This window comes from Artemia sp. Qi Xiang Cuo, chromosome 4 (genome assembly GCF_049724085.1).
Source record: "Artemia sp. Qi Xiang Cuo chromosome 4, ASM4972408v1, whole genome shotgun sequence".
Taxonomy (NCBI): Eukaryota; Metazoa; Arthropoda; class Branchiopoda; order Anostraca; family Artemiidae; genus Artemia; species Artemia sp. Qi Xiang Cuo.
Genome location: NC_142797.1, coordinates 77,320,684 through 77,334,283, shown reverse-complemented (window position 1 = coordinate 77,334,283; position 13,600 = coordinate 77,320,684). Strand labels below are relative to the sequence as shown.

The following is a 13,600-nucleotide window of genomic DNA, read 5'->3' as shown; positions in this document are numbered from 1 at the left end:
TGTATAAAACAATAAAACTGTACAATAAAACGGTACAATAAAACTGTATAAAACAATAAACCCAGTAATTACATCGGTACAATAAAACTGTAGTTTACAGAAAAACAACGTTCAGAAACTTGCACAGAGAACATAAACCTTACTTACTTAAACCTTAGAATAAATTTTACTTTACGTAGTACAAAGACGATTTTCGTGAAGGTTGCTGTGCTTTTCACTGGCCTTTCTACTAGCGGGCAGTTGTTGGACTGATATTCGCGAGCGGGAGGAATTCAGGTAGACTTCGAATGCGAATTTATTTGCTTTTGGAAAAATTTTCTGTCAAGTAGTTTTTAATACCGAACTCAAATTATTGCTATCATTGAAAACAGCTTTGAAAACAACAATGAATTTATTTTTTTTTAATGTTGTTAATTAATAATATCCTGGAATGAACAGCAATGGTGAAAAATTTGTCGAATTCTAACTAAGACAGAGCTACCGTACCAGCATATCGGGAAAAGTTGATCGGAACAATCTAAGCCTGAATTCCAAACAGTAATAATTTATTTTCCAAACGATATTTTTTACTAGACTTAAGCCAGTTTAGCTTTTCGTGATCGCTAATCCTTTTGCCATTAAGACACATCTTGTCAATAACATCCCCTATGAGTTTTTAACCTCGTTTTTAAAGGTTGTTTAAAAACGATACGTTAATCGCAAAGGGGTATTTTGGGACTACAGTGTGTGAAAGACCAAGAACTGCTGTTTCACGCAACTGGTTGCACCAATGACTGATTACTAACATTTGCTTCTGTCTTAAAAAGGGTGCTTTAATGTCACTGATTTGGTATGTGAGGTTATCGCCATATTTCTTATTAGCAAACCACATTACTCCCTGAGCGTATGTCAGAATCGGAAGCCGAATAAACCCCGCCAAATTTACTCTATTTTGTATTTACCTATTGCACAGTACACATATCTAGATATATGCACTGTGACTTAACGCTGCTATGTCAGATTTTTAGCCACTTAAAAGAACGTACAACTTGCAGCTTCTGTAATATGATGACGAAACGATCAAAAATGGGGGTTTTTAAGACCAAACGAACAAGCTAAAAAAAAGAATATTTTGAAAGTACAACCGCCTTTCGATAGAAGAGAGGCGCTTGTGATTTCACAATATTCGTTTTGTGTTTTTTTTCTTCAGTATTTTCGTTTGGCCTTAAAAACCCTATTTTGGATCGTTTCTTCTTTGTATTTCTTCGTTTCTTCTTCTTTATATGGCTTGCCAATGTGGTTTAAGAAATTAAGTGCTTCTGCAAAATGAAACTTTCAGCAAATAAAAGAACAAAAGTTTTTTAATCGCTAGATTTTTCTCAAATTAACTGTGCTTTTCTCTGTGGTCATGCCTTAATTGGTCTTAAGATGGTTAATAGTTGAAAGCAGTTGTTATTTCATCATTTATTTATTATCACCAGAAAACTTTCTTTGAAAGCTTTCATTTAACTTTTTATAATTGAAAACATTTATAATTTCTGAATATCTACTTTTCAGCTAACTTTCTGTTGTTTAGACAACCACGTTATTACCACAATACGTTTGTGTAGGAGGCAACTTCAAATACCTTAGCCTATACAATTTACTTTCTCGAGTTATTTCCAGAAATAAAAAAGAACAATTTATTATTAAATTAGATCGTTAAATTATTTATGATAATATTTTCTTTTATTATTCAAATGAGATAGATGAGATATGCATTTATTAAAAAAGAAAACAAACACTATTCGCCTTTCGCGTGCCAAGAAAGGCAATAAGCTTGAAAGGGCAAGCGAGGTTATCACTCTCAGCTAACTAAAACAACATTCATACCATGCAACTCAACACACAAGAAACTCATCTGATGAAGGAATAAAGGAAAAAAAAGAGAAAGAGAAAAAGACAAGAAGTAGATAAAAAAAAGCAAAGTTAATCAGGGAAATACCTTAAATAGAATGACAACCTGGAGGGGGCTTGACACCAAATTCACTCACGAGATAAAAGAAACTTCTTTGCCCGTGACTTGAAAGCCGGACTATGCGCACTTTCCACACACTCGGGCAATATATTCCAAACATGGGGACCATAATGGCGAATCACAAAAGATGCCCGAGTGGTGCTCCTAAACTCATGAGTTAAGTTATCAGCTTTTCTTGTATTATGATCATGACGGTCTCTATTAAAAGTAAAAAGATTTTCAAAAGCAGGGGTGAGCAGCTGATCCAAATATTTATACGAGAAAATCGCGACTTGGTAATCTCGAATTTGGGATACATCCATTAACTTATTGTTTTTAAAATGCTCATGAGCAGGAACCTCATCAGAATCATCAAATTCAGATAATAATTTTACAGCTCTATTCGGAAGTTTTTGTACTCTTTTGAAATATGTTACAAAATTGCTTGCCCATATAGAGTATCCGTAGCTAATATATGGGTAAAATATAGAAAAATAACTAGGATCGTTTGGGACTAGATTTTTAATTCTTCGCATCACCCCAATGCCTCTGCTTAATTTTTCAACTATTGTACTTGAATGGTTTTTCGACGACAGGTTTTCATCAATTAAAAACCCCAAATACTTCGTTGTTGCTACTCTCTTTATCACATTTTCTTGAACCGTGATATGGTCATTTTCAGCACTAGACGAAAGTCTAGAAAATATCATGAATAAAGTTTTAGAAAAGTTTAGGGTCAACATATTTTGCTGAGAAAAAGTTAGAAATTCAGAAACTGCACTATGAATTTTATTATATAAAAATCAAGTGAAGGCGTTGCCAGAAAGAGAAAAGTATCATCTGCAAACAAGATGGCACCAGCCTCTGACAGGTAGTGTTTCACTCGATCAATGAAAATAATGAATAGTAGAGGTCCCAGGATTGACCCTTGTGGGACCCCGCTCTCTATTTTCTTTTTTTAAGATAAAAATGACCCATTCTGAACTATCGGATACCGATTGTGTAGATACGATGAAAACCACTCCAGACTTGAACCCTTCACCCCAATCGAGTCAAGAGCTTGAATTAGCTCTGAGTGGTCCACCGTATCGAACGATTTTTTCATATCCAAAAACACAGCTGTGGTAATGAGACCAGCTTCAAATGCATCACTAATCCAATCAACCAATTTCAGAACTGCTATATCCGTAGATAGCCCTTTTCTGAACCCAAATTGATTTTCCATTAGAATTTTATTCTTTTCAATATAATACCTAAACTGGGCATGTACCACTTTCTCATATAACTTAGAGAAAAATGGGAGAATAGATATAGGTCTTCGATTCGAGGGGTCTTTTTTCTCTCCTTTATGAAGAGGAACCACTCTTGCAATCTTTAGTGCTTCCGGGAAGACTCCAAGATCTAGAGAAAGGTTGATGAGGTGCGTCAAGACAGGTAAGTCACTCGTTTTTGCGGCTTTTATGAGTTTCAGGGAAAACTCATCCATCCCGCTAGAGCTTGACTTCATAGTACCCAGGAATCGTGCCACTTCCGGTTCCGAATATCTTGCAAACTCAAAGGAATTCTGACTTGCAGGCTGTCGTTCAACGACAGATCCAAAACTCGCAGAATTGCGTAGTTTAGCCCGCGCTTGATCGCAAAGTCTTTTTCCTTCATTTGCTAAATAACCACACAGAAATTCAGATATGTCTTGAGAATCAGCTAGACGACCTTCTGTTGTCTCCATGACTCTCATCTCCTCCTTACTATGAAATTTACCCAAAAGTTTATTTATTGTTTTCCATGTATTTTTCATATTCCTTTGATTTTCATGAAATTCATTTTGGAAATAAAGTTTCTGAGCATTCTGTTTTACTGAATTTAAAAATATTCCGAAATCTTTTGAATTTTATAAAATTATCATCTGATTGATCCTTTAAATAATTCACATAAAGTTTGTTTTTCTGCTTCATTGAAACTAGAATAGCTTTTTTTATCCATGGTTTCTTAGGAAAATTTCTATTAGGGTTTATTCTTCGCAAGGGACATGTTTCATTCATTACATTCGTCACTATATCTCACTGAACAGGTCATATGCAGTATCTGGACACTTTTCCTTTATTACACGCGAGAAATTTGTTTCATCCATCATATTTGCTAAACTCTTTAGGTTTTTATTATTCATTTCACGGTAAAACGAAGCCCTTTCATTTCGTTTCTTTTCCTTTGACTTATTCAGCTTTATTTTACTTATTAAAAGAAGGTGATCCGAGCCGTCGGACACAACCACATCTGCTGAGGATCTTTCAAACAATCCACCATTAACGAAAAAATTATTAATTAAAGATGCCGAGAGATGCGAAATCCGAGTTGGAATAGTCACAAGAGAAAAATAGTCACGTAATCCTATCAAATTGACAAAATTTGAACTTTTTGCTCGTTCTAGTAAATCTATATTAGAATCTCCAATCGTAAATTTGTTTTGATTTTCATTATTATTTCCATTTTTCAGTGGTTCAAATTCGTCAAGAAAAAAACTAACATTACATGATGGATTTTTGTAAATCAATCCCAAAATCAAGTTCCTTTCCCCTTCATTTTATTTCAATGAAAAGTGTTTCGATCCTACCTTCAAGCCACAGGGAAACGTCATCCCTAACCCAATATTGGGTACCTTCATTAGTCAAAAGGCCTAGACCGCCCTGCTCCATGGTTGTCCGTTCTCTTCGCTCGCAAATATATCCTGGGAAAGAAAAATCCCATGGCAGTGACTTACTAGAAACAAATGTCTCACAAAGGCCTACAATAGACGGTTTCTTATCTTTCGAACTTAAAATCTCTCATAAAGAAGAATATGCCGTTCTTAGATCTTGACAATTCCAGAAAACGATCGCTCTTTCTGCACTCGCAGGATTTGAATACTCATAAAGATTATTCGGATTCAGATAATTACTTGGGCGACATTTCAACGAAAAATTATCGATGCATTCATTATCCCCCGCAAGTGTGTCACGAGCTTGGCTTCCAAGAATAAACCGTTTTTTTTTCAAATTCATTCAAAGGGTCATCATTTATATTCCCACTCATTGAAGAGGGTGACTACCTTTACGAAAAAAAAAAAACAGAAAAAAACATACTGATAGGCAGAAAGAAGAAGGAAAAAGAAAGAGAGAAGAAAAGAAAAAAAAAACATGAAAGGAACTGAAACTTTGGCTATAAAATACAAAAGGGAAAACAAGCATACAAGTAATTCAACAACACAAAATTATATGAATTTTTATATGGTTATTATATGGATTTTTTTCCAAAAATCATCCCGTTATTCGACCAAACATTTCTGTTTCCAAGCTTACTCTTAGCCAAGTCAAGAATCTGCTTCTTTTTTAATTTTAGGTACTCGGTGACATAAATTCCTTTTCAGAAAACAAACAAAATCCAAAAAAAAATTATAAAAATAAAAAAAATAAATCATCCATCAAATAAATCCATCCAACTCAATCCAGAGACATCAACTCCAAGGGAAACCGAAACAAAAATCTTAATTACTAGCTTGAAAATCTCTGACATAATTTTTGAACATACCAAACGAGTGGCAGCATCGTGCAGACACAGGGAGCGTGTTCCAAATCCTGTTGCAAGTTGTCAGAGGGTCAAAGTCAGACCTCACTGTTTCCATGCTTACTATTAGCCAAGTCAAGAATCTGCTTCTTTTTTGATATTTGGTACTCGGTGACAAAAATTCTCGACCGCGCAAGCTTTGACTTACATGCAAACACTTTTCTTGCAATTTCAGCAGACTTGAACGCAACCAACACAGGCCCACGACGCTTTTTTGTATTTACAATGGTGTCTGAATCAGTAAAATTTGCTCGAAATTTAAATACAGAAACTATTGCGGTCGAAGAAAAATCAGAAAATTTGCATTTTATCTGTAATCACATTCAATACACACTCAGAGATGGGAAGACCCCCACAATGGTCAACACCATAAAATACGAGCTAATTCTGTCATTTTTCCTGCTCTATATCATCAAGACAGGTTTCAAGCTGTTCAACCCTATTTTCCAGGGCTAGGTTCGCGTTTTGGAGAGCCCGTTGTTTGTTTTCAATCTCATCAAACTTAGTCGAATACTGAACGAGTATAGAGTCGTGAATCAGAGAAACGATAGAGTCAACCATATCCGCACTATTTGACATCCCACCTTTGAAAAAAAAATCCATCAAATAAATATCCAACTCAATCCAGAGACATCAACTCCAAGGGAAACCGACAAAAAACCTTAATTACTAGCTTGAAAATCTCTAACATAATTTTTGAACATACCAAACCAGTGGCAGCATCGTGCAGACACAGGGAGAGTGTTCCATATCCTGTTGCATGTTGTCAGAGGGTCAAAGTCAGACCTCACTGATGGAGTATGAAGAATCTGTAAATTGCTGGAAGTGCGGAGAAGATAAGTCGATTGATCAGAAACAAAAGATATATTATTACATAGAGCAGCAGAAAGATGGCCGTGCAACTGTAAAAAGATGAAAGAAGAACAAGAAAGAAAATAGAGAGATTTCAAATCAAGTAAGGGTTTAAAGTGAAGATCGGTTGGTTTCCTTAATAAGAGTCCTTGCTTTATCATAAAGTTTTGAAAGTTGCATCAGAGACGTGGGAAAATTTGACATCCAAATAACAAAACAATATGAAACATAAGACTGAACTAGGCTGTAGAGCAAGATTCTAAGAATCAACCCTGGAAATATGTGTTTGAGCTTTCTACGGATTCTAAGACTCCTGGAGACTTTCATTTTAATCAGGTCAATATGATGCTTGAAGGAAAGATTTTCGTCGAGTAAGATGCCTAGGAATCGAACGTAACGAGCCCTAGGTCTACTGAGAGAACCTCTTGACACGTGTATTTCATTTAAGTCAGGGCAAGCCTTTGAAACTCAGGAGAAAATGAGAAAAAATTACTTCCCGACATTTAAGACAAGATAATTTACATCAAACCATTGGATAACTCTTTCAAAAAGGGCATTTATCTTTGAACTATTATCTTTATAACTATTAACTATTTAGCATTGCTAAAACAAGGCAGTATTGATAAGTCATAGTAAAAAAACTTTAATCTGTAATTTTTTTATGTATTTCTATATGTTCTTAAGTCAGATATAACTAAATGCTCGTAAACGTAGTTCTGTTGCAAAGTTCATAACAACATTTATTTTTTCAGCTAACGTTCTACCTATCGGACAACCATGTCATTGCTAGCTCAATATTTGTTCTTCTTGGAGGCTATGAGACAACTTCAAACGCCTTGGCCTATACAACCTACTGTCTTGCGTTATTTCCAGATATACAAGAAAAACTTTATGAGGAAATTAGAGAGTTTTTTCCTGTAAGTATATATTATTTTCTAGTTATCTAACGAAAGTATGCATATAAATTTTACTGATATACATACTTATGGTTAACATAAAATAAAAGCTATTTTTAAGAGGGGAAAACTTTAATAATAAATGTTGACAGAATGTCCACACGCATTATGCATTAATCAATAGACAAGTACATTTTTTAATATAAAAACTTTTTCACGTAGTGTCAGGGAATGTAGACTAAACAAAACAAAATTTTTCAAAAAGGTTAAAGATTATCAAGTTTTCTATTTTCTTTTGTGAATATAAATATAATACTAATTTTAATCAGTCAGGCTAAAACCAACCTAAAAATGAAACCAGAATATAAAACAGTTCGTGGTAAAAAAAACTGTAAGTAAGGAGCGACCCGGCTCAATAGTAATCGAAAATCTAAAAACGGAATTTTAATACCAATAGGTACATCAAAAGAATCAGATTTTTATGCTGATCTAAAATATATAAGTTTCCCCAAGTTTAATTTTACCCATCAAAAATTGCGCGTCTGAAAAAATTTGCCTTATTTTTCAAAAAAGAAAAAACACCCCCTAAAAAACATAGAACTTTAATGAAAATCACACCATCAGATTCAGCGTATAAGAGAACCCTACTATAGAAGTTTCAAGCTCCTATCTGCAAAAATGTGGAATTTTGTTGTTTTCTTTTTTCCCGAAGAAAGATCACGGATGCGTTTTTAAACAAAATATCAAACAGTTCGTGGTAACGAACTGTAAGTAAGGAGCGACCCGGCTCAATGGTAACTGAAACTCTAAAAAACGGAATTTTGATACCAATAGATACATAAAAAGAATCAGATTTTAATTCTGATTTCAAATATATAAGTTTCATTAAGTTTAATCTTACCCATCAAAAGTTACGTGCCTGAGAAAATTTGGTTGATTTTAGAAAAAAGGGGGAAAGACCCTCTAAAAATCATGGAATCTTGATAAAATTCCTACCATCACATTTACCGTATAAGAGAACAAACCTGTATAGGTTTTAACCACCTATATGCAAAATTGTGAAATTTGGTATTTTTTGCCAGAAGAAAGATCACGGGTGCGTGTTTATGTGTTATTTTTTATTTTTTTTTTTTTTTTCCCAGGGGTGATCGTATTGACCCAGAGGTACTAGAATATCGTGGGAGGGCTCATTGGAACGGAAATTAAAAGTTCTAGTGCCCTTTTTAAGTTACCAAAAAAAATGGAGGGCAACTAGGCCCCCTCCCACGCTCATTTTTTTCCCAAAGTCACCCGATCAAAATTTTGAGATAGCCATCTTGTTCAGCATGGTCGAAAATATGATAAAAATGTCTTTTAGGATGACTTGATCCCCCAAAGTCCCCAGGGGGAGGGCTGAAAGTTATGAACTTCACTCAATGTTAACATATAGTATTGGTTATTGGGAAGTATACATACTTTTTAAGAGGAGATTTTTTCTGGGAGGTGTGGGAAGGCGCGGGTCGGGGGCGAGAGGGAAGGAACGTTCCATGACGGAAGTTTGCAGGGGGGCAGGGACATGGCTATGAAGGGGGCGCCGGATTTCCCAGCATTATTAAAGAAAAAGATCAGGAATTAAATAAAAAAAAACAAGTTTTTCAACTGATCAACTGATTGTGATTAAGAGGTCATTTTTAAAGAAATGGAAAAAAATTCGAACTATAGATTAAAGAGCAGGGTATTGACTAGGGGGCGAACCCCCTAATATACGTGTTAAAAATTTATGAATATAGAAGTTCGTTACGTAAGTTAATTCTAAGTTACGTATATTTATTACTAATAAAAACGTTCGTAAATAAAATTAAACAAGTTTCGAGAAAGCCATTTAACCAAATATAATATGCAAATTTTGTTTTAATTATTCATGTACGGTGAGCCAAAATCAAAACCTGCATTAATTCAAAAACGTTCAAAAATTAAATAAAAAAAACAAGTTTTTTAACTGAAAGTAAGGAACGACGTTAAAACTTAAAACGAACGGAAATTATTCCGTATATGAAGGGGGCTGTCCCCTCCTCAACGCCTTGCTCTTTACGCTAAAGTTTGACTTTCTCACAAATCTATTTTTTAAACAATAAAAAAAAACTTTGGCGTAAAGAGCGAGGCGTTGAGGAGGGGACAGCCCCCTTCATATACGGAATAATTTCTGTTCGTTTTAAGTTTTAACGTCGTTCCTTACTTTCAGTTAAAAAAACTTATTTTTTTTATTTAATTTAACTAAAATCGGTTGGGACGCCGTTAAACTGGAAATGTCCCTGATCAAATTCTATTAAAAAATTATTTCCAAATACTGAGTAAACGTTATGAATTTTAAAATTGCGACGAAGATCACACTGCCTTTCCATAACAAGCAACAAAAGCACGAAGAACAATAGGGATATATCCACTATCTTACAAATTTTTGTAAGACAGTGGATATAAATTTGAATGAATATTTCGGCCCTATGTCCAAGCGGTGGGCGCGTCCTTCTCCGGGTTACTGGTAAATATTTATGTGGAACATATTGAAAATTGGGCATTAGATTCGTATTTTTTTAAACATATCTTTTGGGGACGTTACATGGATGACGTGATTTCACTATGGAATTAAATGAACTTATGGGTTTTTTAGATCACCTTAATACATATGATAGAAATTTACAGTTTACTTTAGAAATCGAAAGAGCAAATAAAATCCCATTCCTAGATGTGTTAATTGTTCGTAGCTTTGATAAACTCAATTTTACTATTTATAGAAAACCAACACAAAATAATAGGTATTTACATTTTAAGTCAAACCACCCCACCCCCAAGTTAAAAGAGCTGTCGTAATTTCTCTCGTTGATCGTGCCCAAAACATTTGTTCTGATTCCCACATCACAGCTGAACTAAACTTTATCAGGGACATACTTTTCGGAAATGGGTATCCTATTTTATTTATTAATAGTGTAATTAACTGTAGACTGAAAAGACACTCCCGTAAAATTAATGATAATTTACCATGTGAGATTTATGATAAGCCCACAAACATAATTTACCTTCCCTAAATCCCAAAAATCACTATAAATCTTAAAAAAGTTTGCACACAAAATAATCTGTATGTAGTATTTGCCAATAATTTCAAAATCATTAATTTCCTAAATTCTAGTAAAGATAAAACCCCAGCTACTCGCCGAAAAGGGGTCTATCAAATGGCATGCGATTGTGGCAAATACTATGTAAGTAGAACCCACCAAAATTTAGAGAAACGTATTCAACAGTATAAGAATGATATTGTCAAAGCTCTAATTCCTAATATTTCTACTGCTCCATTTGATTCTGCTTTAGGTAGCCATGTATTTGAAAATCCTAGCCACAATATACTTTTTGGTGAATCTAGCCCTTATTAGTAATGACCTAGGAATAAAACAGGTAGTCCGAGAAGCAATTTAAATCAGACTTAAGATTAATAATAATATTTCCTTAAATAGGGACTTGGGTGAATACACACTATATACTCTATACACAAATTTAATTAAAAATGATCTTACAAAATATTAAAAAAAAAACAATAGACATTAACACAGAACCGGTCACAAAAAAACCTTTGAGGTTAGCTGCCAAATAGCCTGGATTAGCAATAAGAAAGTGTTTTTAAATTATTTTTCTTTCATTTCATTGAATCGCCTTGTTTTACCTCATTTTATATCAGTCGTGGTTTGAGTTCGCTGAAGAAAGGATGCTGGGACTGCTTTGAAAAAAAAAAAATTTGATCGGTCCCAGGTTGTTGTGAGTCTTTCTTCTTTTATATATTTTCGTCTTGCTGAAGACGGCCCTTGGACATAGGTTCGAAGAATTCATTCAAAGTTATATCCACTGTCTTACAAAAAGATTTCCCTACTGTTCTTCGTGCTTTTGTTGCTTTTTATGAATTCTTCGACTGTCAATTTCACTTGTTGTAGGCCACTATTACTAACCTAGGCTAATTTTACTTGATCGAACTTTTTCGGTTAAAGTTTACGTTCTAATAAGAATAGATGCAGTTGAAAGGGATGGGAATTTACATTTTATCGTTTAGGCTTCTGGATAAAAAAAAAATACTGAAGGGTCATAGCGAATTACATAAAATTCTGAAAATCCTGTGAGAACTATGATTCTTAATGTGGGAGCTGGGGGAACTAAAATCGTGAAAATGTGGGAATGTGGGTACTAAAATTCTGTAAATACTTTGAAAAACGACACAAGGTTTCGAGAAGAGTGGCTAAAGACGGCTTTGAATATTCTTTTCTATGCTTGACAAATTCTTAAAGTGCAAATTAAGCTCATGTAAGCTAAGCTCCTAACCTAAAGGAACTCTTGAAGAACGCTAAAAAATTCTTAAGCAATTAGCTTGCGGAAGCCTGTCAGCGTTCATGAAAAAAGGAAACACGGGGACACTACTGCTACCCATTCAAAAAAGCAATTTTCCTTGTTTTTTTGAAGGAGGAGCACTCAAGACTTCCAGACTTTTCGGCTATAGCGACTGCAGCGGTACAGTTTTTATCTTTATCCATCACCATGATTATTTTAGTCCATTTTGTCATATAATTCTTTTAAATTAATGAGACAGCGTTTGAGAATATACCGCAAAGCATTCGAAATTCATTAAATGTAGAATCTGACTGGATTCAACTTCAGTATGCATTGCCTAAGAAAAAAGATAATGTTTAGGAAGGAGAAAAAAAAATTTCAAATATATTTTATATATTTATATATATTTTATATTATATTATATATTTATATATATATATTTTATATTATATATTTTATATTTCGAATAACAATTTTGACCAAATCAGCCAAGCCACAGTTGTTTTCCTTCCTTCTATAGCAAAGGTGTGTGAAAATCGTGTTATGAGAGGCTAATCAAATAATATTTGCAGAAAATTTTCGGAGTCGGGGCAATTATGTTTAATGTTTCAGGAGGCGGAAGCAGTGTTGGAATTAGTGGTAAAGTGGACCGACTCCACAGCTTTGCTGCTTACTTTCAGTTGAAAAACTTGTTTTTTATAGATTTAATTTCTGATTTTTTTTTAAATAATGCTGGGAAATCCGGCGCCCCCTTCATAGCAATGTCCCTTCCCCCATGAAAACTTCCTTCATGGAAAGATCCTCCCACATTTGGAGGAGTAGGAGTAGGGAGTAGCCTACTGCGTAAGGAGTAGCCTACTGCCCAAACATAACAAATAATTCCTGCTCGTGAATATTTTCAGTTCATGCATAATTTCATGAAAAATAAAGTTAATCAAACGTTAATATAAAGTTAATCAAATAATTTAAATAATAATTTAAATAATAATTTAAATAATTTTAATAATACTTAAATAATAATCAAATAATATGAGAGGCTAATCAAATAATTTGATTAATAAAGTTAATCAAAAGTTAACGTTATCTGAGTAAGTAATTCTCTCTTCAGCAACTCATTAAACAAACAAGCTTCTGTCATCAAATGTCATCACATAAAACAAACAAGAGGCAAAATCACTTTAAAAAAAAAAAATGATCGTTTATACGGCAGAAGTACAATCAGAATCTGTCGAATTCTGAAACGGGGCTCAAAAAACGGGGATCCAAATAATTTTCCCTGGTCGGCTCAAAACTTATATCCTTTATTCTTTGGGCCAAGACAGGTCTTATGCATAAGAAAAATAGAAGAAAAAATTTGGGACTCCTCCAAAAAAGGGCCAAGTAAAGAGAGCAAAATTCCATACTCCTTCCTCCTTAAATCCGCAGGTATTGCCACGTTAAAAGAAAGGAGAGTAAATATATATTATATATATATATATATATATATATATTTATATATATTTTATATATATAAATATATCAAAATATATCAAATGTTACAAATTACCTTCCTCTTAACTAAGCAGAATCTTTTTTTTCGTATCTTAAAGTTTTCACAAAACCGCCTCATAAAGACGAAATCGAACCATATTTCCCTTAAAAAACGTCAAGAATTCGATAATAGAATTTTTTAGCAAGCTTTCTTAAAATTTATTTCCTGCCCGATGTTTCGTTTAGTTAATTGAAACCAAATCAAGAAAATAGTTTTTCAAAGAAAAGTAAACAGCTAGGTCTATATTCAAGCAAATACGAGCTTGGACGGACCCCCTGAGTTTTGTCTTCTCTTCAAGTTTGGTATTAAATGCAAAAAAAGACATTTTCAACTTAAAGTAAGAAGCAACAATAAAACTTGAAACTAAAAGAAATTATTCCGTATATCAGGGGGGTTGTCCCCTCC

The 13,600-nt window shown here is 33.9% G+C and overlaps 1 protein-coding gene across 1 annotated transcript in view; it reads left to right on the top strand.

Annotated features, from left to right (window-relative positions):
- Positions 1–13,600, top strand: part of LOC148953453 (cytochrome P450 3A8-like) — a 97,153-nt gene that overhangs the window by 44,058 nt on the left and 39,495 nt on the right. The window contains exon 5 of the mRNA XM_089088542.1: positions 7,177–7,341. Within this exon, the coding sequence (XP_088944668.1) occupies positions 7,177–7,341 (165 nt within the window). The remainder of the gene's footprint in view (positions 1–7,176; positions 7,342–13,600) is intronic.